General features: G+C 41.6%; 1 protein-coding gene across 2 annotated transcripts in view; it reads left to right on the forward strand.

Annotated features, from left to right (window-relative positions):
• The window catches only part of antxr1b (ANTXR cell adhesion molecule 1b), a 126,354-nt gene extending 101,853 nt beyond the window's left edge, over window positions 1-24,501 (forward strand). For both annotated transcript variants that reach the window (XM_063210770.1, XM_063210771.1), the window contains exon 18: window positions 22,778-24,501. In XM_063210770.1, coding sequence (XP_063066840.1) covers window positions 22,778-23,182 — 405 coding nt within the window. In that variant the 3' untranslated portion in view covers window positions 23,183-24,501. The remainder of the gene's footprint in view (window positions 1-22,777) is intronic.
• Window positions 24,502-26,818: the final 2,317 nt, after the last annotated feature.

Genomic DNA, 26,818 nt, shown 5'->3' on the forward strand with positions numbered 1-26,818 from the left:
TATTTGGAGTGTCCATGATGACCAATAAACAAAAAGTACATCCTCAGGGGGGCGTTGACAGGTTAGAAGTAGGGGTGTTTGGGGGGGGAAATTGCATTGTTGGAACGGGCATAGACGGACGCATCTGTTGTCCGCCTGTCGGACTTGTTTGAAGATGAGATGCATTTTGGAAAAAAGAGATGAGCTCTGGTCTAATATGCCATTTTAAGAGACCCCCAAGGTTTTTTTGTCATTATTTCGCTAGCGTGCCTATTCTGAATGAGCCATTTTGATATAGATTAATCTAAAATCATCTAGATTAATTTCATAATTACAGTGAGATTAATCTAGATTTAAAAAAAATAATCTATGCCCACCCCTAGTCACATTATAACATTATAACAAAGCTAAACAAAGCTGAAGTCTCATGTTCACCACAATAAGACAGGTTGGTAAATGTGAATAAAAAGTAATTGATCTGCATCGAAATTTGCAGTGTCAAGTTAGCACCCGTCAACAGTCAATTCAGTTGAGAGCTGGTCTCCGAACATTTTTTTGGGGGGGGACGAAGTGGTCCTCGGTCTGAAAAAGTTTGAGAAACATTGGAGTAGGTAAAAACCTTGGAACAGAACAAAGACATTTGTTCCCCTTATGAGTCTCACACTACACTTTCAAATACTGAATACGGGATTCAGCAGTTCAAAGTTCCATGCACAGCTCCTAGGTGCTGGTAGATGCAGGAATGTTCAATAGGCCTACTTCAAAAGAAAGAAGTCTAACGCGTTTCGCCTCAGTGCGTCATCAGGCTCGCTCAGGTGATATTTAATATGGAGTTGGTAAAAGCCTTGGAACAGAACGAAGAGAGTTCCCCATTGTTTCCCTGGGAGTATGCCCTTGAAGAGGCCTTTGAGTGCAAGAAGATGCACAAAGACCCTTCAGGAGATTGGACTGAGGTCAGGGGCAGGGCAGGTGCACAGACAATGGTAAATGGACTGCATTTATATGGCGCCTTTCCACTCCTTCGAGCACTCAAAGCGCTTTACATTGTATGCCTCACATTCTCCCATTCACACTCACATTCATACGCCAGTGGCAGTGGCTGCCACGCTGGGTAGGCTACCACCCTGCCACCAGGAGCAACTTGGGGTTAAGTATCTTGCTCAAGGAGACATGGATGGGGTCAGGCAGAGCAGGGCTCGAACCTGCAACCTTTGGGTTGCTGAACGGCTCCTCTGCTACCACCATCGCCCACATCGCCCACATCGTCCAGACAAGCTGAAAAACAACTGGCCACCTCTGCAGACAGAACAAGCTATTGCAGGGGTGCTCAATACGCCGATCGCGGTCGACCAGTCGATCGCGAAGGCAGTATTGGTAGGACATTTAAAAAAAAAAAAAGTTCCCTGATACCCAGAATCTGACAGATTAACTCCAGGCGTCTACACTGTAAATCCCATAACGACGTCTTCAGATAAGGAGGATAACTGTCAAGCGCCACACTCAACAAACTCTTCATAAGTCATAACATCGGAGCACAAAAAATAGGACGGCACGAGACGTTTGCAGATACCGTGCGCTATATGTTCAGTTAGTACAGGCAGCGTCACCGCTCAAAAGAAACAGCCAGAGAAGAAAACAACAGCTCGAACAGCGGCAATCCCCTGCTTTTTTTTTTTAACAATGCTCTAGAAGTGCAGGCAAGATGCAACTCCCGCATTGAGTGTGGAGTTGGCTACTTCGATTAGATTTCATAGGCACGCGTGCGAGGGGAGAGTGAATGCTGTGTGCCTGTTTAACCTGAGTGCAGGTGCATCTTTTCATAGGGTCTGTTCAGCGCGGCCGCTTGACAGAGAGCACGCTTTTCGGTTCATTCAGTAGTCTCCTTGTTTATTTTTTTGATGATTTTTTGATTGATTTTTTTTCATTATTGATGTGTATTCATACAAATACATTCTCATATTGTGTTAAAATTACATTTCTAACAGCTGTATTTTCAAATTTTCTCGGGATGCATCAGCAGAGGGCGTATTGTGTTAACCCATTGACGCCTAAGGCACCTGCAACAAAGGGTGCTGAATGCCTGAGCCCTTTTTAAGAAAAGCTGCCCTCAGCCTATAAAAACCTAAATATCTCAGCTTATAAAGCACATAAAAATATGCACTAAGTTGCATTTAAATGCTAAGACCCTCGTCTTTCATTAGAATGTGTTCATTCATCTCAAACAAACAGAGATTTTTTAAAAATTTGTCTCAAATCTCATGAGCCTGAATGTTGCGTAATGCAGCTCCAGGCGCCAGGGCCAATGTTGCGCAACGCAACATCAGGCATCAATGGGTTAAGTGGCATCCAGTGACAACCTGATTATCATCAAGATTCAAATCTCTTCGGGACTTGGTCTGACCAAGAGCATAACAAATGACATTTCCCAAATGGCATGGTTGACCTGCCTCCCTAGGTATGCTACTGGTTGACTGGTGTCCGACAAAGTGGGTGGAGTTCCCGATTTTTCAGGAGATCAGAAATTATATTTACACTGCTCTTGGCCGGACTAGAAGCAACTCCGAGGATGTTGCGTTACTATGAGGGCGTGACGTGGCTAACAACCAGGTACACAACGGATGAAGTATCCCGCTGCAAAAAGATGTGTAGCGCCCAGCCGTCCCAGAAATGGCGCAAATACTATACGTACTAGAGATATGCAACACCTTCGATGTCCTTCTGATGACTATGTCCATACGGAAACCCAAGTTGCATTGAGTTTGTCTCCAAAAAAAACAAACCAAAACAAAAAAACGTGTACGTGGTCTCCAGAAACATGGCCTACATGGCATGGGTGCATTAGCAACGTCCTTACCATACTACAATACATAGCATAGCATACTCGTACTACATACTACGTACAGTACATGCCATACTCAATACTCAACTACAATACATAGCGTTAGCATACTCAATACAATACAACATTAAATAATAATTAATAATAATTCATTTTATTTAAAAGCGCCTTTCAAAAAACTCAAGGACACTGTACAGAGAGAGGCAAAATAAAACAAGTCAGATAAACAGATTGTAAACAAACATAAATATATAGAAAATAAATAAAAATAAAATAAAACAAAATACAGTTAAAGAATCATAAAGAATAGGCTAATTGAAATAGATGAGTTTTAAGTCTTGATTTGAACAGGGGTAAAGACTCAATGTTGCGGATGTCAGGGGGAAGCGCATTCCACAGCTGAGGAGCAGAGCAACTGAAAGCTCTGGTCCAGTGTTAATTTCGTCAGCTTTTTTTGATTTAGTCTTAGTCTTAGTCACAATGACGAAAATCAATTTTAGTCTTAGTCATATTTTAGTCATTGCCTTCCCAATTTAGTCTTAGTCTTAGTCAAAATGACGAAAATCAATTTTAGTCATAGTCAAATTTTAGTCATTTTAGTCATTTTAGTCAATATTTCAAATTTTAGTCAACATTTCAATTTTTAGTCATTTTAGTCAATATTGTGGTGTAAAATAAATAACCTACAATTATATTAGGTATTACTAATATAGCCTATTGCAGCAAATATTCACCTTGTTACTTGGTCATTTTCCACCAAAACCCAAATCAGTCATTTCAACATCATAGAGCAAAAGAGCATCACACACACACACACACACACACACATCCAGGTGCAGGCTGCGCTCTCTCTCTCTCTCTCTCTCTCTCTCTCTCTCTCTCTCTCTCTCTCTCTCTCTCTCTCTCTCTCTCTCTCTCTCGTGCATTAGAAGCTGCTGCATATTATATTTGATTTTGAGTTTGATCACGGAGGAAGCTACATGCTCTTCTTCACCTGACCGCGTGACTTAAAGCCTGCAAATTGCCGGCAGTGGGAAGACCAGACATCCCTAGTCTGCATGAAGTTCAAGAAGTCTCCCTGATAGTGGCTTCCCGATGACCACGAGTCAGATAAAATAGGCTACTGCTGATGTTAGACTATGCAAGTTAGCGGTTTTTGTTTTCAATTGGCAGAGAACTATAATGACCCGAGCGGCATGTGAATGGGCTTAAATAGATTGCGCGAGCACACTTCGTATGCCCTGCAAAAGTCCCAGGAAACATAGTTAAGCAGGGGTATGCAGACTGGACGATAGAAAGGACATTAACATACAGGTGTTTAAAAGCTAATGCTGTTTTGTTTGTCGGGGATGTCGAGGTTCGATAAGCATGACCTGAAAAGAGTTTTTGGAACTTAGGAAGACGCTGAAGACGCATGGAAATGCTGTCGACTTCCTTGGGTCTTTTAGCGTTGCTCTCGACGAGAACAAGTTTCAAATCTCAACAGTTTAAAACTCCTTAGCGATCGCCCATCCATTGATTCTTTTCAAAACTAGGCTACAGTAGCCGTGCCTCTGTTACTTTCGACAGGCCAACTTTCCCCCTGCTGGCGCGCGCTCCCGCGGTGACTGATTTAAATAAATTCACAAATCCGACCTTCATGATTTTCTTGCGAACTGCCTACTCATATGGTTAAACAACAAATATAGCAAACATTACAAAAAAGAACAGACAACGAACGCCGGGCAAAGACAGCCTAAGTGAAAAGGAGAATAGTGGAAGCTCGAGGAGGTTTAGAATGACAGTCAGAGGAGGATTGGCGTGACTGTCATTACCTACTGCAGAAACACATGTCTTCGTCATGGACAAGAGAGTTGTTGAACATGTTTCAAAATGAACACTTCCCTCAACGTCGGCTATTTTTTCTCTTTCTCTGGGAATGTTTTAGGACCTAAACTCAACTTAAATGGACTCGCTGAACTACTAGGCTACAGAACTACTGACTGAGCCGCGCCATGCACTGGCTGCCAGCAGATACACGCGAGGCAACACAGCGTGAGCGCAATCACCTATGTTCAAGACACTTAGGACTATATTGCAATTACAAATTACGAATTAATTATAAATAATTATATATTTTTAATGTCCATTCGTCCATGGCTTGTAAATTTCGTCTCGTCTTAGTCTCCTTGACGAAAATATTATATATATATATTATATATAAAAATTTTTATTTTCGTCATATTTTGATTTGCTTGAGGCAATTTTTAGTGCGTCATCGTCTCGTCATCGTCAAGGGAAAAAGGGGCGTTGACGAAATATTTTCGTCATTGTCGTGGTTGACGAAATTAACACTGCTCTGTTCCCCATGGTGCTGAGACGGGCAGAAGGGACAGAGAGGAGAATGGAGGAAGAGGAACGGAGGGGGCGGGAGGGAATAGCAATATGAATAAGATTAGATAGATAAGGAGGGGCAAGATTGTAGATAGCCTTGAAGGTGTGGAGAAGTATTTTAAAGTGAATTCTAAATTTGATAGGGAGCCAGTGGAGATGTTGGAGTGCAGGGGTAATATGGTGACAGGAAGGGGTTTTGGTTATGATGCGGGCAGCTGAGTTCTGGACCAGTTGGAGCTTGTGGAGAGATTTTTGAGGGAGACCAAAGAGGAGAGAATTACAATAATCAATGCGAGAGGTGACAAGACTGTGTATAAGGATGGAGGTAGAATGGGAGGTGAGAGAGGGGCGGAGACGGTTAATGTTGCGTAGGTGGAAATAGGCAGACCGTGTGATGTTATTAATGTGGGAGAGGAAGGATAGAGAGCCATCAAGCATGACACCCAAACTCTTAACTTGAGGGGAGGGGGAGACAGGAGAGCTATCAATTGAGAAGGAGAAACTATTTGCTTTGGATAAGGTGGATTTGGTGCCTATAAGTAGGACTTCAGTTTTGTTCGAATTCAGTTTCAAAAAATTTGAGGTGAACCAGGATTTGATTTCAGAAAGACAGGTGGTGAGGGAGGGGGGAGGGAGAGTGTCAGAGGGTTTGCCAGATAAATAGAGCTGGGTGTCATCAGCATAGCAATGGAAATTAATATTGAATTTGCGGAAGATATTACCAAGGGGAAGGAGGTAGGTGATGAAGAGGAGGGGCCCCAGAACAGAACCTTGAGGCACACCAGAGGTGACAGGGGAGGGCTTGGATTTAAAAGACTTAAAATGATATGAAATGATAAAAGTGTATGACAGTTGTGGGCTATTGTGTGTATTAGACAGTTGTGGGCTATTGTGTGTATCACTGCTACATATGTACTGTAGCTATGTCAGGCCACTTCAAAGGTGGTGTCAGGGCCATTGCTAGGCATAGGCAGACAAGGCAGCGCCTAGGGCTGCAAGATTGTTGTGGTCACCCGGAAGCCAGACCGAATAAGAAAGTCAAGCTAGGCCCTGCCGTGTCCAAGCGGTAGGGCACTCGGCTGCCATGCGGCTGACCTGAGTTAGATTCCCAGCCCGGGTCCTTTGCAGGTCCTTTCCCGTCTCACTCTCCCCACTCGCTTCCTGTCACCACCTTCACTGTCCTATCATAAATAAAGTCAAAAAGGCAAAACAAATATCTTTAAGTAAGTCAAGCCAAATAAAACATTAAACTTTACATTGACAATGATTCATGGGCATTCAGTATATATGGAGGTACTACATCCGCTTGTGCTTGATCAGATGTGTTTACAATTTCTAAATACATGAAGAGGAAAAGGGGTGTTCACCTAGGAAACCAGATTGACTAGAACTGGTGCAGGGTAGAGTATGAGTGCTGTGCTATACTGTCTATTGCAACTATGGCGCCCATTCCCAAATTAGGCATTTCCAGGAATATTTACTAAGTAATACTGATACTCCACTCTACGGCAATCTACTATTCATTGCATGGTCTGACCAAAGGACAGTAAGTTTTGCAGCTTAATACGTTTATTACCGGATATTTATTTTTTTAAATAATTTATTTATTTTTCGATCATTTAACTCAAGGAGAGGTGTAAGCTAAGCTTATTTCCAAAATTGGGAGAGTGTGTCGATCAATGCTGCCTGGCACTAGAGTTGCTCTAGAGGTCCTCAGTTGTTTGCAGAGTTCTGTAGAGGTCCTTTACAGTTGTTTGCAGTAGAGATGTACAGGATCCAAGATCCGGTTCCGGATCCGGCAAGATAATAGGGTTTTTCAGACTATCCGGATCCGGCAGGATCTTAAGCGGTGGATCCGGCATCCGGCAGTTACCTAAAAATCAGGATCTGGGTCATCTCTACTTTATACGTAGCCTAGGCTTTTCAGTCAGTCTTTCACAACCCCAATCGCTGCATGGAGTGAAAGCCCTTTGGAAGCGGTCGTTGAAGGTAGTGTGACAGTAAGCCAATGAGTCTTAAAAATAGTTTGCGCCAACGTAATGAAAAGGGCCTACGTGTGCGAGTTGGCCATGTGTTTCAACCCTTTCATAGGATCCGGTATCCAGTTCCGGATCCGGCAGGATCTTAAGCAGTGGATCCGGTATCCGGCAGGATCCTAAAAATCAGGATCTGGTGCATCTCTAGTTTGCAGAGCTCATATCCAGTAGATCAAATGTTACCTCCACCGTGTCTGCTCACAAGGTTTCAATATTTCTGTACTCCTCAACACCTCTTCACAAACATGGACGCCCATGAATGCACACACACACACACGCACACGCACACACACACACACACACACACACACACACACACACACACACACACACACACACACACACACACACACACACACACACACACACACAGAGAGAGATGCAGACACATATGTGCACGCCTGCACATGTAGCACAGTACATCACAATCATATAACCGTGAAATTGTTTCAGAGTTGCAATAGCCTAACCTCAGGGACACCTTAGGGCAGAAAAGCAATGTGTAAGCAAACTTTTCTGTGAAGGGCAGGTAGTGTGGCACCATATCTATAGGAGAGGAGATTAGTTTAAGGAGATTAGCTGACAGAAAAGGAAGAGATTGAAGGTAGACAGGTGTGTACTGTGCATTATTGATCCGAGAGAACTGAGAGAAGTGACAAAAGGGTGTAGATAGAGTAGGTCAAGTCAGACAATCTAGCAGTATGATAAGACATACAATTTCACATACAGTAGTCCGTTTGTTCAACCTTTTACATTACATTTTTTGCGTTACATGCGGGGGGAGATATGTGCATTTCTGTGGAGACTGTGGTAACTTGAGTAAACAGCGCATGTTAACTCTTTCCCTAATATAACACCTTAGAGAAACACCCCAGTAGAACATTCTAAGGCTGGCATTGAAGTATAATTGAAAGAAATAAGTGAAACTGCTCACATGATAACAAGTGAATGTTACACTTCACCAATATCAATTCTTTATTTGTAACAGACACAATGGTCCATATCAACATAGAAATACAAAGTACAAAGGTTAAATACAAGACAAGGATAAAAGAAATGAAAAGACAGGTAGGCCTACAACCATCAGACAAATAGACACTTTCTCCAGTGTCACCTGAGGACATATAGACATAGACATAGACATATTGTGTAGTTTTATTGGTACCTTATTACATTATATAAACCAGGGGTTCCCAACCTTTCCCAACTTGAGGCCTGCTTGAAAATGTCATAAATGCTGGGGGCAACAGCAATACACACACACACATATTAAATATTAAAATAACAAATATAAATATTAATTTGATTTTCTTAAAATGATTTCAAGGCCCACTTGCAATACTTTCAAGGCCCACCAGTGGAGCCCGGCCCACAGTTTGAGAATCATAGACCAACATGACACAGTATAGACCAGTAGTTCTCAACCTTTTTTGAACAAATGCCCGCCTGGCCTCATCATAAGCCTTCTAACGCCCCCTGACCTCATCATAAGTCTGCCAACGCCCCCTCAGTATTGAAAAATAAAACACAGTAACGCCCCCCAATGAAAACTAAGCCCCGCCCCAAATCAGATGTATCCTTCTCAACGCCCCCCTTGGGCTCCCCAATGTCCCCTGGGGGGCTGTAGCACCCCCCTTGAGAAACACCAGTTGACCAACACGTTATAGACCTGCATTTATAGATTGCATTCCTACTGTAGGTTTATTGAAAGATATTTTTTTTTAGACTTTGACATTCTGCTGACATTCCAACTTGAGCACTGCATGTTCTCGTGTGCTCATGTCTCTCACTTTGATAGACAGCTCTAGCTTTGAACACGGCCTCTACATGTTTCTCACTTTGATAGACAGCTAGATCTAGCTTTGCACACGGCCTCTTCTGACTGAGTCTGTGGCCTTATGATTCCAAACACCATTTCATTCTCTTCCTTTCTGATTTGAAGCGCTGCACAACCACAACCAGCACCGTTGTATAAATTAGTAGTAGAAGTACTCTTAGTAGTTATGTAATTACAACTTTAGTGGTAAGACATTACAATACATGGTAACTATCTACTTTGTGATATCATACTAGTGTTGTAATTACATCTGTAAGAGTACTTCTACTTTAAACAACTCCGACAACCAGCTCCTTGGATTATGCGCTGTCTATTTCTCGCTTCAAATTTTACAATCTGTTCAAAACACCGTCAAACAACTGAGATATTTAAACAGTGAGACATTCAGTCCAACATGTTGAATGCACTTGATGGCTTCAGACAGTGACAGTGTTTGTGCACATTCACATATTAAGAAACACCTGTGTTGGTTGCACTTTGTTGGGACTGTGTTGGTGCCATGTTATTGTGCACCTTGTTGGTTCACACCATGTTGGTCCACACGAATGTATACTTTGGGAAACAGTTGTGTCACACCTAAATAGTCTCTAAAGCAAGTAAGTTGCTGACAATATGAGCAATTATGCTTTTCTGAAACGCACCCCAGATTGACATGCACGCGTCAGCTCTTGAGTTTCCAGTGGGCCCAGCATGCATTTCCTCAAAGACAGACCCAGTCCCACAATCCTCTAAGCGGGGAGCACTCGAAGCCAATGGAAAGTTCTTTGGTTTGTGAGCTGGCATACACCCTCAGCTGCCTGTAATAAGAATGCTCAGACACACAGATATAGGGACAGACTGAGATGGCCAGACCGAGAGAGAAAGAGAAAGAGAGGGAGAGGGAGGGAGAGAGGGGTTGAGAAGGAGAAGGTTATGGTAAAAATAGTTGCTCTGCTTTTTATATAAGTAGCCTACACATATTAACGCAACATGATATTCTGTACAGACAGAAAAAAAGGATATAGACAGCGAATGAGGGGGACAGGATGAAAGCGAGACAGAGAAAAAAAGGAGTGTGATGGGGTATGAGGTGGGGAAGGGGTTGGGGTGGCAAGGCTTCCATGCAGTAGGAGGGAAGTATGGAAAAAGAAAGACCAGAGAGAGTAGAGAGATATACTTAAAGAATCTCTGGAAAGACTGAGAATGGAAAAATGTGTGTTTGTCCACTACTGCTCCTACTCTGTTTTCTAAATTCTAAAAATATAATGATTGTTTAAGCAGGGTGGTGTTTTTTTAATGTCATTTTGGACCAGGAAGTCGGTGCAGCTTAAATGTTTGCCCTTGTGTGAAAAATGCACCAGCCAGAACCATATCACATATAGTTTTATTTGTTTGTTTTTCCATCTTAGTTTTAATGGAGTCACGTTCACTTATTTTCTGTTGTTTACTCTCCTTAAGCAGTCATACTGACGGGGCCGGCGCTAGGCAGACCAGATAGACGCCTAGTGCGCCAAATGTCTTGAGGGCGCCAAGTGCCACAGAATAAGAAAATTAAGCAAAATGAATTGACAATTATTATAAATGGGCACTCAGTAGGCATTAGATCAGCTGTGCTCGATCAGATGTATGACACTATGTTTACACCACATGCTAATTTCTAATTCCACCAAAAGCAAAGAGGGGTGCTCGCCTAGGGAACCAAATTGACTAGAACCGGCCCTGCATACTGAGATAGAGTGCAATACCCACAGGGGCAGGGAGCTTGAGTCAAGACAGACTATGGGTCATGAAAACCTGAGCAAGAAGACCTCGCTACAGTGCAGTGCAGTGTCAGTGTTATTGAATGTGCGCAAGAGTTCTGTGTGCAGTGCAGTGATATATAGTTATCAGAGGAGTAACCAGGCTGTATTTGCTTCACAAGGCATCCAGAAGGAAAACGAGTTTGCTCACTGGCACTGAAACTTTGAAAAAAAAAACCAAGTCGAACACATGTTGGGAAGATTAAAGCTGCCGTTTGTTGTTTTTATCTCTTTGACCCACTTTTCATTTCAGGAAAACACAAAGATACTGGGAAAACATTAGATTTATAAGGAATTGTTATTTTTCTGTGTGTGTCCTTCGTCAACAACAATAAACAAACAGTGTGTACTGGGTGTGCGATCTTGACCAATAGCAAGCCATGCTAAATGTATAGTTGAAAGATTTGGACTGGTAGTCATACATTTCAATACTGCACTAAAGTGCAAATCTGTTCTCAAAATTATAATTTTGCTGTCACAAACTCACTAAATACTAATTGAATGTGGGGATGACAGCCAGGGTAGATGTGGTATGTAGATAAAGTAGGGCAAGGCCATTTTTAAGCAGCAGTTTTTAATCTTAACACTTTTTTGGGCTCCGACATCTGCAATAGCACTGTTGTTGTGACAGAACATCTGACCAACACATCAGTATTATAGGATGATTGCTTCCAGCCTTTAGAATTGTGTTTTTGGGTGGCTGTAATTATTCTTCACAACAACAACAACAACAACAACAACAACAACAACAACAACAACAACAACAACAACACCCAAACTGAACATACGTACGTACTGGAGTTTCCATAACTCACATGTTCAGAGCAGATCCATTGCCCTCAAAACTCCTATGTCTATTTTCCCGTCATGCCCCCAATACAAGGGGGAGAGGGTTTTTGTTTTAGAATGAATAAGCTGTTGTCTAGATCAGCGGTTCCCAAACTTTTTTCCCTGCGCACCCCCTTGTACCTTTCAGTGTGGTTCGCGCACCCCCTAAGTGAATATTTTGGTGTGCTGATGGCCACGCAAGTATAATTCACTGCGCATTCACTGCACATTATGCACTGTTGTTTTGGGGAAACCTCTTTTTCGTCTAGGAGTTAAACAATACTTCAGATGGACCCTTCCAGCATACAATTCACCATACAACTACTTAATGTTCATTAATGCTGGATGAAAACTCACATATCCACCATTGCTCTATTCAGCTCGCGCACCATGGTGGGGTGCATGCACCACAGTTTGGGAAACCCTGGTCTAGATAATTAGTTTTTCGTTATTGTCATTAGTGTCAATTAATTTGCCACAGTGGTGCCGCCCTGGAATTTCAATTTGGACATCTTCTATTTAGACTATCTAATCTTTTTTGTGTCTGTGTGTGGCCAGCTCTCTTTAGTTAAAGGTTTGCATCAGATAAGCAGTCGCAGTGGTGCTGCTGTGTTCATTTGCTACCGGTTTTATCTAGAAAAGTAATTGGTTGTAATTGTTGCTGCCCTGGGTTTTCAATTAGACTTCTTCAATTTAGGCTATCTGATCTTCAGAGCGAGAGAGAGAGACAGAGATTGGGGTAGATGGACCCTTTGAGGAGGCTTTGGAAGGTCAGCTACTACGTGCTGTCTATCACCACTGGAACCCTGTCCTTCATGAATGTCATATAACTCATTTGACGCGATGGTGCTGCCCCGAGCTTTTGACTTTATCTGCTCTCTGTTTGTTATGCGTTTATTTTTGTGGAGCACATTGAACTTAGCCTGACTATACGCCAGGCCCTCTGTTCTCATTCTACTCGTAGCTATTCAACCGCCTCTGTATGAAATGCGCTATACAGTATATCACGAAAGTGAATACACCCCTCACAGTTTTGCAGATTTTTGAGTATATCTTTTCACAGGAAAGCATTACAGAAATTTCACTTTGACACAATGATTAGTGACCTTTTAACAACATATTTAACCGCTTAAATTTCTTGTTCACTCAGAAAAAAACAACAAACATCCATTAATGTTTGAACATGTACTCACAAATGTGAGTACACCCCAGATTAAAATCCGGTAGAGAAGGGGCCGTGTTGGCTCGAATCGTCTCGAAATGAGAAGGGATGGCAAGGGAGGTCATCAGTGTGCGTTTCAACCTTTCTTTGCATTGAACTTTTACATTTTGAGTCTGCATCTGGCTTAAATAGATCGGTGTGAGATTTGAATGCAATCCTATGGAGAATATCATGATCTGCTTCAGTAGTCACAGTGCATGTTGACATGTATGTTTCTTTTAGGTGTATTTCAGATTGCCAATGTTGACAGCATTCATGCATCCCCAAACCATGTCAGTCCCACTACCATGCTTGGCTTATGAGAGGATACACCTTTTTTGTAAAACTCACTTGTTTACCACCACACATGCTTGACACCATCTAAAGCAAATTTGTTTATCTTGGTCTCAAGAGAGATGAACAGACCAAGGATATGGATCACTGGAACCACGTCGTGTGGTCTGATGAGACCAAGATAAACAAATTTGCTTTAGTCAAGCATGTGTGGTGGTAAACAAGTGAGTTTTACAAAAAAGGTTTATCCTCTCATAAGCCAAGCATGGTAGTGGGACTGACATGGTTTGGGGATGCATGAATGCTGTCAACATTGGCAATCTGAAATACACCTAAAAGAAACATGCATGTCAACATGCACTGTGACTACTGAAGCAGATCATGATATTCTCCATAGGATTGCATTCAAATCTCACACCAATCTATTTAAGCCAGATGCAGACTCAAAATGTAAAAGTTCAATGCAAAGAAAGGTTGAAACGCACACTGATGACCTCCCTTGTCATCCCTTTTCATTTCGTTTCGAGTCGATTCGAGCCAACATAGCCCCTTCTCTACCGGATTTTAATCTGGGGTGTACTCACTTTTGTGAGTACATGTTCAAACATTAATGGCTGTATTTTGTTTTTTTCTGAGTGAACAAGAAATTTAAGCGGTTAAATATGTTGTTAAAAGGTCACTAATCATTGTGTCAAAGTTACATTTCTGTAATGCTTTCCTATGAAAAGATATACTCAAAACTCTGCAAAACTGAGAGGGGTGTATTCACTTTCGTGATATACTGTACAGGTGAAGGTGAGCACCTACGTATCTCACCCCAGGAACCTCGTCCCTCATGAATGTCATAGAATTCATTTGCTGCGATGGTGCTGCCCCGAGCTTTAGACTTTGTCTGCTCTCTCTTTGTTACGTGTTTATTTTTGTGGAGCACATTGAACTTAGCCTGACTAATACACTAGACCTGACTGTCTGTGTGCTGGCAGCTCTCTTTAGTTCAAGCTTTGCATCAGATACCAGTCTCAGTGGTGCTGTTGTGTTCATTTGGTTTTATCTAGAAAAGAGTTTTATCTAGTTTGTCTGTGTGCGGCCAGCTCTCTTTAGTTAATGTTTTGCATCAGATAGCAGTCTCAGTGGTGCTGCTGTGTACATTTGGTAGGCCTACAGGTTTTATCTAGAAAATGAATTGGTTGTCATTGTTTGTTTGGGTGTGTGTGTGTGAGAGAGAGAGAGAGAGAGAGAGAGAGAGAGAGAGAGAGAGAGAGAGAGAGAGAGAGAGAGAGAGAGAGAGAGAGAGAGAGAGAGAGAGAGAGAGAGAGAGAAAAAGTCAAAGAGAGACAGACAAACAGAGAGAGAGACAAAGAGAGACAGAGACAAAAAGAGAGACAGAGAGAGAGAGCGAAAGGACAACAGAAAAGGGCGTGAGATCAACCGTATCTCACGCCTTTCGTGAAGTATTCACGAAAAAAATAACTTCAATTTTCGTGGTGCATTCACGTTATTGCCCGTTTTTCGTGGTTGGGCAACGAAACGCTGCCTATTCATTTGAATTGCCTGACTGCTGCCTAGCGACCCACTAGTTTGACGCCCTTTCGGTACCGTCACCAAACATTTCAAACAAGCAATTTAGGGTTAGGGTTAGGTTTAGGGTTAAGTTAGGGTTAGGGTTAGGTTTAGGGTTAAGTTAAGGTTAGGGTTAGGTTTAGGTTTAGGTTTAGGGTTAAGGTTAGGGTTAGGTTTAGGTTTAGGGTTAGGGTTAGGTAGGGGTGGGCGGTATGGCCTAAAATGTATACCTCGGTATAATTTTAGCCACGGTATATATCACGGTATATATCACGGTATTTTACATTTGTGTAAAATTTAAGCATTCCGTCGCAAAATGTACAAAACACCTTTTTTTTTACTTTTGCATTTGCATTTTTTGGAATGTGTGTGAATTCTTGCTATTCAAATATTTTGAAAACAAACAAAAACTATGTAAAATGCATTTTGCAATGCAATGCAATGCAATGCAGGCTACAACACTGTCAATTTCACCAAGTCTAGAAGGGGTTAAACTAGGGAAGGGAGGGGTGTCAAACTGAACATGGATTTTATCCAATAAATCGTTCATTTGACCTTTTTTCTATTTCTGGAGTTGCTGGGGGTAATTTGGAAATGTGTGCTTGCATCTGTGATTATGCCAAGCCTAATGGTTCAGCTGTTATTGTTAAAGTTTAAAAAAAACGAACTTCCACATGAGGCAGCTAGCAATGCATTGTAGAACTAATGCATTTAAATGGCAGCTATCACTGCAGCAGCGGTTAGCATGCTAACGTTAGCGAAATCGCTAAATCACATTTTAAACAGTGAACAGTCATCTAAGTTACTAACACCCAGCCAGATATCGTGAATGATATTATCTCACCTGGACACAGTAACATACAGTAAGGCTGGCGCAAATGTAAAGCAACCAGTAGCACATAGATTTAGCACATTTCTGTTGTCAGACACCAGCATTGACATGAATGACTTGGGCTGTTAGCTTGCAAAACGTTGTCTATTACTGCCATCTGCAGGACACAATGCGCTATGGCGGTAGAGCGGTATGGACAAAATCCATACCTTGGGGGAAAAAATACCTTGCACGATAGTATACCGTCCATACCGCGCACCCCTAGGGTTAGGTTTAGGGTCGTATGACATAAGGCGTAAGTACCGAAAGGGCGTCGAATTAGTGAGTCCTGAGTATATCAGCAGTGTTCTGTCAGCACCCCCTCCCCGCCCCTGCAGACGCTTGGATAACCATAGCAGCAGTCGGGCAATTCAAATGAATAGGCAGCGTTTCGTTGTCCAACCACGAAAAACGGGCAATAACGTGAATGCACCACGAAAATGAATGTTGTTTTTTTCGTGAATACTTCACGAAATGATGTGAGATAGGGCTCGTGAGATAGCATAGCCGAGTGGCAAAGAGACAGACAGACAGACAGACAGACAAAGAGACAGACAGACAGACAGACAGACAGACAGACAAAGAGACAGACAGACAGACAAAGAGACAGACAGACAGACAGACAGACAGACAGACAGACAGACAGACAGACAAAGAGACAGACAGACAGACAGACAAGACAAAGACACAGACAAAGAGACAGACAGACTGACAGACAGACAGACAGACAAAGAGACAGACAGAGGGACAGACAGACAGACAGATAGACAGACAAAGAGACAGACAGACAGACAGACAGACAGACAGACAGACAGATGGAGAGCGATTGAGGGTCTGCAGGATAGAACCATTTCTTTCATCACCACCGCCATTTTCACATCAGTGGTGCGTTTCTCGAAAGCGTAGTTGTTAGCAGTTAGCAACTTGGATAGTTTCCGATGGGAAATTGCATTGCAACCAACAAAGCAGCCATTGTAGTTAGCATCTACGCTTCCCAGAAATGCACCCCAGACATAAGAGCTAATCGTTTACAATTAGCTCAAAGTCAGGCCCATTCATTCTCTAATTAGAATTAATTAGTTTTCATTTTATTTTCATTTAGTTAATTGGTTCTCTTACACTCAGTTTAGGGCTTTGTATAGCAGCAGCAGAATGCAGTCTCGGTGGTACTGCTGTGTTCATTTGTTCCGGATTATATCAAGAAAATGAATTGTTTGTGTTGAGGGGGGGGGGAGGTTGGACAGACAAAAGGAGGATGAAGACACTGGCGGATGGACACAAAGAAAGGTGAGAAAGGAAAGATAGAGTTTGAGAGAGAGAGAGAGACAGGCAGAGAGAGAAAGTCAAGGGTCTGGCACAGTGGAGTTAGGGTGTGTTTCTCAAAAGTGTACTTGTTAGCCAGTTAGCAACTTGGGTTGTTGCCAATGGGAAATTGCATTGCAAATCTACAAAGTAGCTAACTCAGTCAGCAACTTGGGTTGTTGTCGATGGGAAATTGCATTGCAAATCTACAAAGTAGCTAACTCAGTTAGCAACTATGGTTTCGAGAAACGCACCCTTGGTCTGGTGTAAGGTAGACTCTCGCTCGGAGTCGGAGTGCTGCATTGCAATGCCTTGCTGCTCCCGCTGCTCCTGCTGCTCCACCATCCTGGAATGTGGACTGGGAAAGACATTAAGGTTCAGGGCCAGCCTTCCCCACACTCCCTCTCTTCCTCTTCCTCCCTCTTCCTCCCTCTCTCCCTTTCCCCCCGCGCTAGAAAGAACAGACAGAAGGATATATGAGAGGAGAAGGAGACAGACGACTAAGCAAGTCGGCTAGTACATTTTATTTATAAAGCACAATTAAAAGCAGTGGAAAAATTGCAGTGTGGCGTGGAAGACGAGGAGGAGAGGGAAATGACTGAGACAAGCAGAGAAGTACAGGAATAAGAAGATTAAGGAGAAGATGAAGTCAGAGAGAGAGAAAGAAAGAAAGAAAGAAAGAAAGAAAGAAAGAAAGAAAGAAAGAAAGAAAGAAAGAAAGAAAGAGAAAGAACAACTAGAGAAGAGAGGCAGAGGATAAGGATGGGAATACAATGAAGAAGATGGAGTGACAAAGAGAGAAAGAAAGAAAGAAAGAAAGAAAGAAGAGAAGGACATGAGACAGAAGGAGAAGATAGGAATAAAGGATGGGAGTAACAAGAAGTGGAATGAGAAGATGAAGTGATAGAGACAGACAGATAGAGACAGAGAAAAACAACCGGCAGGGAACTAACATTGCTGACCGAAGAAGGTGGTGGTGGGGGTGGTGATGTTTTAGTGGATGGGTATGAAGGGAGAGGGAGAGAGAGGGGGGAGTATTTTCCCCCCACAACAGAACAGATTTACAATCCCCATGAGATTGCAATTTACAGTCTGTCAGCCATACGCTACTACTAAACACCCACAGTAGTCTTTAAATGCACATGAAGCAAGCCTCTTGCCTTCTATGTGTAATATGAGGCTCATCTTAGGCCCTCTTGAATTGGTCTAAAGGACAACAGATATTGTGGCGTTAGTAGAGCGTTGCTTATCTCTCAAAATAAAATCAACTGGTGCTCTTGGAAGGGTGGTTTTATTTCAAGACATTGGGAATCATGCTTTCATTACTAACAGGTATAGCACTGATTCTTGAGAAAGTGGCTAAAACAGGTTGTAATGTTGACAGAAAAAAACTAAGTGAATTACAAAATTATATGGCATATCCTCGTAGACTAAGGTCTTGGCTTTTCAGAAATGCACAAGGCCAATCTCCCCATTTTGTATTTTTTTCAGAAATCAGGCTTTTCTCCGATCATACCTTGTTTTTTGTCAACACTGTCAGACACAATTAAAAGTAATTAAAATTGTATTGATTTGTTTGCATATGTATCTGGAGTTTTTAAGTGATTATGTGTATTTTTTGGTTCACACATATGCCTTTAAATGTTGAAAATTCACTTTTGTTCTATTTAAATACTGTTTCATGTGTTCTAATTTCAAATTATGCACCGTCATACGATGCTTACTTAACGCCTAAATAGAACAAACAATTTTTTGTAATTTCACAAATATTCGTGTAGGCTTAAATTGGCTATTACTTTGATAATTCAACAACTCCTAAGGAAAATGTTGTAAGCACATTCATTTAAAATGTCCAAAACTCCTTCTTACGGTGGTGACTTTTGAACTGACGGTGGTGACAGTAATCTGAGAGTGGTGAAAGTGGCATAATTAGTACCTGCATTTAGCAAAATAAATAGCCCTCTCAAGTCAATGGCATCTTGCATAAACACTTCATTTTTGTGTGTGCACAGTATGTTTGTGCATGTGTTTTTTCTTCATTAATTAGATTCTCTGGGAAGTAGGCCACTGGTTCTTGAAAATGTGGCAAAAACAGGTTTTAAGTTGTTCAAATCCAAAATGTAGAGGTGTATTATCATAGATGTAGGTCTTGGCTGTGCAGTGAATGTATTGGCCAAGCTCCCCATGTTTAACATTTTTCATAAAATGGGCTCTTTCTTGTTTTGTCAACAGCGGCAGACAGAATTAGAAGTAAAAGCATATGTTTGCTGTATTAAAGTGAATTACTTTAACAATTGAACATAACTGTAGATACTTATTGTATGCATATTCTTAAAACATGTCAAAAACACGTAAAACATGTGTTTTTTGGTGAACTCCATCAGATGTCACCACCAGGTTTTTTCTGACAAAAAAAAACCTCCAAATGCACCTCAGTGGTGGCTAGAGTATCATTTTGGATCACAATTATTACTAACATGCCTAATAATATTTCATTAACCAGCACAATTTAGTGAAATATGGAACAAGATGATGATTGGAACAAAATCTGACGGTGGTGACATCTGACGGTGTGAGACAAAAAAACACTCTTTTACATATTATGCATTGTTTGTTCACATTAGCCATTTCATTTTCGCTCTGTTTCTTGGGTGCTTTATACCTTTTCTGAGAAAGTATATATTAATTAACATTAATGTAATATAATACCATTAAAACCCCCGACGGTGTTGACAGTTTATGGTTGGGACAGTACCAGTGTCCAAACAAATTAACAAATTGAGGACAAAATAGTAAACTTACAGGAGCTTCAGTGATGGTGAAGTATGCAGTAGAGCTAAAGGTTTGAAAAGGGGTCCTCAGTAATGAAAATTACCTTGTGCATACCTGATTTTATTGTCTTTTAGAAAAAATCTGACGGTGGTGACCAATATGGTGGACACATTTTGAGCAATCAGAAAACAATAGTAAATATTGTTTTACATGCACTATGTGCACATCTGTAGAACCACTTTTATATGGTCTTCCACATCATGGTGATATTGTTCAATTCTGTTAGTGATTTTTGTATTTTAAGTCAATTGAAATGATGATGCTAGTCCTTGGGACAGGCGTTTTTACAGGGTGTGGACAGGTTTATAGTCATGAAAAGTAATAAAATTACACTTAAATATTTCAAACAACTGTGTATTTGTGTAACAGACCCCTTGGCCATTACCTGGATTCATTTTGTTCTTGAAAATTTAGTTGATTTTCAACAGAATTAGCATTTTACTGCAGGGACATGTTTTTGCCAAACTTTCAAGAATCAGTGATAGTCATCTTCAGTATTGGTGACCTTTTTCTCCGGTTTTCTCAAGCTTAGATAACGGTGTGATACTCAGGCTGTGGTTAGAACACATTTCAATCAGATCTAGTCCGAGAGCCACCAGCACCTACCCAAGTCCCTTAGGTGCAATGGCTCCCCCCCCCCCAAAAAAAAGTTGTACTTTGCCATTTCTTTTTTTTTCAAAGTCTTCATGGATTTGACACTGAAGTGAGGTTCTCCTGTTCTTCTCCCACAACAGAACCAACTTTCCTCACAAGTCTGTCAATTCGTCCAGCATCCCTCTTCTTTGTGCTTCCTCCCCAGCACACCACTACATAGAATACAACACTGGCTGCCACAGACTGATAGAACATACTGAGTAGTTTGTTACATAATGAATGACCGCAGCCTCCTCTGGAAGTATGGCCGACTCTATCCCGTTTTTTGTACACTGCTTCCGTATTGGCTGACCAGTCCAGTTTGTTGTCTAGGGTTAGGGATGGTTTTAGATACTGTAAGTACACTGTACTGTAAATAGATAATATTATCCTATGAATTACTGCTGTACTAAATAGAATAAGGTGTCTGTTTGTCAAGGTGAAAGCAAAGACTCAACAAGAGGCAGCTTCAAGTCTCAACAAGCTCTTGAGGAAGCGACCACAGGAGCTCTGCGGCTAACGTAATAACTAGACACTAAATAAAAAAATATATTTTAAGGCCAACATTTCCTCATTTCCCCCCAATTTTCCACTAACTTCTTATTACTGCGCTGAAAGCTCATTTATTGCAGTTTTATGTTAAATCCATTTAAGTCTATTAACTGTGTTCCCAATTCACGGCTGATATGCATTTTTTTTTTAAATGCGAGCAAATTGGCCCGGATAGAGCCATTTAGTCGGGAAGTCAAATAAGCGCTTATATAAGAGATACTTAACAGAGCTGACTATGTCTATTTCCATTGCCTGACTGCCTCTTACACAGGGGTAATGTCTCATTTTAAGTGAAACGGCAAATGGTTGATAATAACTATATGGCATTCTGATAAAAGTCTTGCTTACTCCAAATGAGTTGTAGGTAAAGTCAAGTGCAGTAATGGGGTTGATGGTCCTGGGCAGGGCCGGATTAACGCACAGGCTAGATATGGCTGCAGCCTAGGGGCCCCCACATGCTAGATATGGCTGCAGCCTACGGGCCCCTACCTGGTAGGGGCCCCCTGATTGGCCAAAAGTCAAAAAACGCAGAACTGTGAGAAGATGCCATATTGAAAAATTCCTCGATGGTGTTGAGTGCAGTTTTGAATCTATTTACTGCTCCTATCCACAGTTGGTAGACATGTTATCCTAGCTCGTAGTTATGACTCTGTCTATGTAAATTTGTTGCGAAATTTGCTTTTCGAAATTGTTTGTGGTTTGTTGTTGTGTTGTGGTAATAGTGAGCAAGACCACCAAGGTGGTTAATGGTAATAATAACAATTAACACTGGGTTAATAAATGGAGGGGAGCAGTGGCGCATCCCACTATCTAGCCCATGGGGACTCAGGTTCGAGCCCGACGTGGTCGTTTCCCCAAACCCTATCATATCTCTCCCAATTCTGGTCATAAGCCCAACTGTGAAACTTCAACTCCCATTGTCATTGTGACACAGCACACAAGTGAACACTGCAAACTGCACACAACGAAATTGCATTTATGCCTCACCCATGCAAGGGGGCAGCTTCCAATGGTGCAGCGGGACCATGTACCTCAGCCATGGAGGAGGATGGGGGAGAGCACTGGTTCATTACTCCCCCCATCAACCCGGCGGGTTGGGAGTCGAACCGGCAACCTTTGGGCTACAACCATGACTACCCATACACTTACCCATGACTGCCCATTATCTTTACTTGTCCTATCCTCATCAAATGTTTGCAGGGGGGGCTCGCACACAGAATGACCAACTCAAAAACAGAGTGTTTTTTCAGAGTGTATTTTTACTTTGTGGTGCCCAGAAGGGTGAAAATATATATATTTTTTTTTAAAGTTTCAGTCCCCCTGGACTCTCCTCAGCACTTTTTTTCACCCTTCTGGGCTCCACAAAATAAAATAAAAACAATCTGAAAAAACAGTTGGTCATTCTGTATGCGAGTCCCCCCTGCAAACAGTTTATATCTACTTGAACACCGCACCAGAACTAAAAGGACTTGTGTCAAGAGCGCAACTCATTATTTGCTGAACTGTATCCTCACCAAAGGCATAAAAACCCCACAGAAAAGTACAATAATATACTGTATATTCTTAAAAGTGTAAAAGTTCATAAGGGTTGGAGCAGGTATCACCCAGCAGTTTTTCTCTTCCTTTTAAGGGTGCTGACCAAAATATTGTAAAACTGAAAAATGAAAAAAGGTCGCACCATGCATAGGTTTCTTTATTACTTTATTACTTTATTCCTCAGAGGAAGGCAGAGCGCCGAAACGCATCTGTGTAATAAAGAAACCTATGCATGGTGCGACCTTTTTTCATTTTTCAGTTTTAAAAGTGTAAAAAAAAATATTCTGCAGATTGCTGACTCTCCCTTCTCCCCCGTTTTCTCGCAGGGCCGCTGCATCAGCTTCAGCCGAGTGAAGAGCTACCCTCCGCCTCGCTACCCCGTCGTCTACAACCTCCCCTCCACCCCCGTCTACACCCTGCCCCACGCCTACAGTCCCCCGGCCCCCCAGGGAAAGCTGCCCCCCACTCCCTGCCTCACTCCGACGCCCAACGTCGCCTTGCCCCCTCTACCCTCCACCCTCCCCCCAAACACCATCAGCCCGCCCCCTTACTCCTCTCCTGCCCCAATCAGGGAGCTCCCTTCCACCTCCGCCTGCTTGCCTCCGCCCCCCGCGCCCCCGTCGCCCCCGTTGCCCCCGTCGCCTATGGCAACCTTGCCACCTCCTCCCCAAGCCCCGCCTCCGGGAAGGGCACCTCCCCCGACACGCCCCCCACCTCGCCCCTCCTCATGATTGCCTCCTGGTCAGGTCAGTGCACCTGTGAGTGTCACCCTTTAAGGAGGAAGGATTTTTTATTTTTTTTGCCCAGTCCTTCTAGAATGTTAGACGAACATTCTACAGCTTTGTGTTCGAAATCCGGCAGGGTATTTGTGACATCATAGTGAGAACCCGAAATTTTTGCAAGAGTTCTAATCACGTGTATGCTTTGCGACAGTGCTCCTCAAGGGCGTAAAGGAAAGGACATGGCTGTGGATTGATGCCCAGCGGGGCACGCCCCCTCCTGGCAGAGCCGGGGATGGAGGACGGGAGTCCAGTGCTGAGATTGTGGCTCATCTCCGCAAACCTCACAGCTCCAGCCATCCTGAAGGACCCAATGAGGGCTACTGCACTATGCACTCTTGTTTATCGATTTTCTTTTTACGCGCATCACCCATTTCTTCTCCCTTACGGTACACACACTCTTTCCTCTAATATCTCTTTCTCAATTTCCCCATTTCTTTCTTTGCCATTCTTCTTCTTATCTCTCTCTCTCTCTCTCTCTCTCTCTCTCTCTCTCTCTCTCTCTCTCTCTCTCTCTCTCTCTAAAGAATAGATTTACATGCATTTGCAGAACAGTGCACATTTCAATAATGACTTTTTTTGTTGCTGGGTGTGGTACAGTACATTATCCTGCATACTGTACTTGTTTTGATGTTTTGATGCTTGGTGAATGATGCTACAGCTACCTATGCCAATGCCAAAGGGAGATGGGAAAAAGGACAAAGGTTGTACCTGCTTATAACTTGAATATCTCTCATTTTTTTAAGCCCATAGAGTGGATGCAGAAATGTTTAAGCTAAAGCCTCATCCCAAAATGCACAAAAGGACATTTAAAGCTTACAAACATTTACCGTATGTGCGTGCGGATCTTGGTTGCTCATTTGAGTGTGTCTGTATGGGAGTGAATGTCAGAGTGCTTCCCACTCCTTGGAGGGAACAGGAGAGTTATGATAATTTGTTAGCTTGCCGCTTGTTGTCTATCTATATGCTCAGTCTTACGGACAAGTGCATGTATGAGTTAAAATGACAGCCCAAAGGCTCTGCCTGTAATGACCACACGCGCACACATAATGACACGGACACAGACACAGACACACACACACACACACAGAGTCGCACAGACAGACACACACTCTCCGGGATGCCTCTGAAAAAGTCTTTTTTTTCTGCAGAACACATCAGGTCACGCCACCATATGTGCCTTAAATTGATAATTGCAAGATACGTCTCTTGAGTTACCTGGTAATGGAAATAGCTTAAAATAACGCTGGATGGAGTACTCTCACATGTTTTCCTCTAAGGTAACACTTTACAATAACGACCCAAAAAAGCTTTATAAACACTTTATAAATAATTAACTAATTATCAACAAAATGTTTACAAATGTTTATAAATGGGCAAGAAATACTATGTTAACACAACAGACACAGCACAGTCTTATCGGTCCTGGAAGTTTATCCTCCAAAGACCAGAAGGCATGAAACCACATAAAACTCACACAGTAGAAGTTGATTGCCACTCCACTGTGCTGTCGTAGTTTGGTTCTTACTCATTTACAAAAAATTGCAAATGCTTTGTTAAATGTTAATTATGATTAAATGTTAATAAAGTGTTTATGACGTTTTTTTTGGTAGTTATTGTAAAGTGTTACCCATTATAAGAATGTGGACCCCTATTGCTTTCTCTGCAGGAGGCTGCATGGTCCAGATCAAATGTAGCGTAGCATGAGGTCCACCTGGTTGATTTCATTACACAGTAATTACCCGTTTTACTACACAGGGGAATTCAAGTGGACTAAGCTGGCTCTGCCACCTGCTCTCCTGTTGTTATTCTAATCTAATGCCTATGTGTTGTTTTATCTTTTGAAGTTTGTTACCTGTCATGCTGTGACTTCTTTTTTAAAAAAGAAAAAAAAGACAACAACAAAGAATGAAGACAATAATCAGGATTGACGTTTTGGTCTGTTCTTTTGCTTGTGATCATATTACACCTGACATTTAACAGATGATTAGTTCTACATCACACACGACTGGCTCAGAGGTAGGCCTATATATATATATATAAACCATCCCCAGCAGCAGACGTCTTAGCTAAGTCTAAAAATAATATTGTTCTTCACATCAAATAAGGCTTAAATGAAGGATAACTCTGTCCACATGGTTGATGTTTTCACACAGTGATACCCATTTTATTACACAGGGGAATTGAAGTGGACGAAGCTGGCTCTGCCACCTGCTTTCCTGTCGTTTTTCTAATGTCTAATGTGTTGTTTTATCTTCTGAAGTTTGTTAGCTGTCATACTGTGACATTAAAATACAACAAAGAATGAAGACAATAATCAGGATTGACGTTTTGAATTATCCTTTTGCTTGTGATCATATTTACATCTGGCACTTAAAAGATGATTCATTCTACATGAAGCACGACTGCATCAGAGGTTAAAAAATTAAAAAGGACCTTCCACATCAGCAGATGTTGTAGCGAAGTCTAAGTATAACATTGTGCATCGCGTCCAATAAGGCTTAAATGAGGGCTAATAGTGTTCTTGGCTTTAATTAAGCACATATGGTAACTGTTACTTATGGTAACTGTTAAGGGGAATAAACAAGCACAAAGTGTTTTGATTTTGAATGTTTCAAAAGTACAAAGTTGAAGATTATCTCAATTAAAAACAGATTAAAAAGTCTACATCCCTGTTCAAATGCCATATTTTTGTGATGTAAAGAAACGAGAGAAAGACAAATAATTTCACTTCTTTTTCCACATTTAAGCTATAACCTGTACAATGCAAGAGAAAGGGGAACAAAATAGAAAGGAAAAAAAAACCTTATTGCATAAACACACTCTTAAACGAATACTTTGTTGCAGCACCTTTGGTTTTTATTTTTCTTTGGAGTTTTTTTTCCATGTGAGAGTTTGAGGAGAAAGGGGCCCGTATTTCAAAGGTCACTCTTGTTGATGTCATTCTTATCCCATTTAAGCATGATGCTACGTATACAGTATGCTGCATTGACCTATACACCTTGAGAGACATTGCTAAATTCCAACATTGACATTTCAGAAAAGTCAATACTCCAATCCCGATACATTTATGTAATTGAGCTCTTTTAGATGACCTCTGTACATTCATAAGTTAGGAGAAAATCCAAACTGCTCAGGAATTGTAGGGGGAAAAAAAATCTTGACGGTGCAATTTGGTGTGGGGAGATACCAACGTTTTCAAAAAACTTAAGGAATCCAAGGCCCTCTTCATATCCAAGGCGTATCCAAAAGTAAGAAGTAGGCCTACTTTTTGGATAACAGTAGTGTCTTGGACGCCTTCCTTCTTTGATAAGCCAAGGCTCATTCATTTCATTTGTCTATTTGGAACATCAGTGTTGCCAATAAAGATGAAGTCAATTAGTTGTCAGCTGATCCAGTCAAACAACATCTTCATACCGCAAAGGAATTTTATCTGAATAATAATAATAATAATAATAATAATAATAATAATAATAATAATAATAATAATAATAATAATCTATGAACTAATAAATATATGTTTTGTAATGTAATTCAATTTTTTTCACGACATTTTTAGTCAATCTCCATTCAAGGGGCCCAAATTTT

Source organism: Engraulis encrasicolus, chromosome 11, assembly GCF_034702125.1.
Source record: "Engraulis encrasicolus isolate BLACKSEA-1 chromosome 11, IST_EnEncr_1.0, whole genome shotgun sequence".
Classification (NCBI taxonomy): Eukaryota; Metazoa; Chordata; class Actinopteri; order Clupeiformes; family Engraulidae; genus Engraulis; species Engraulis encrasicolus.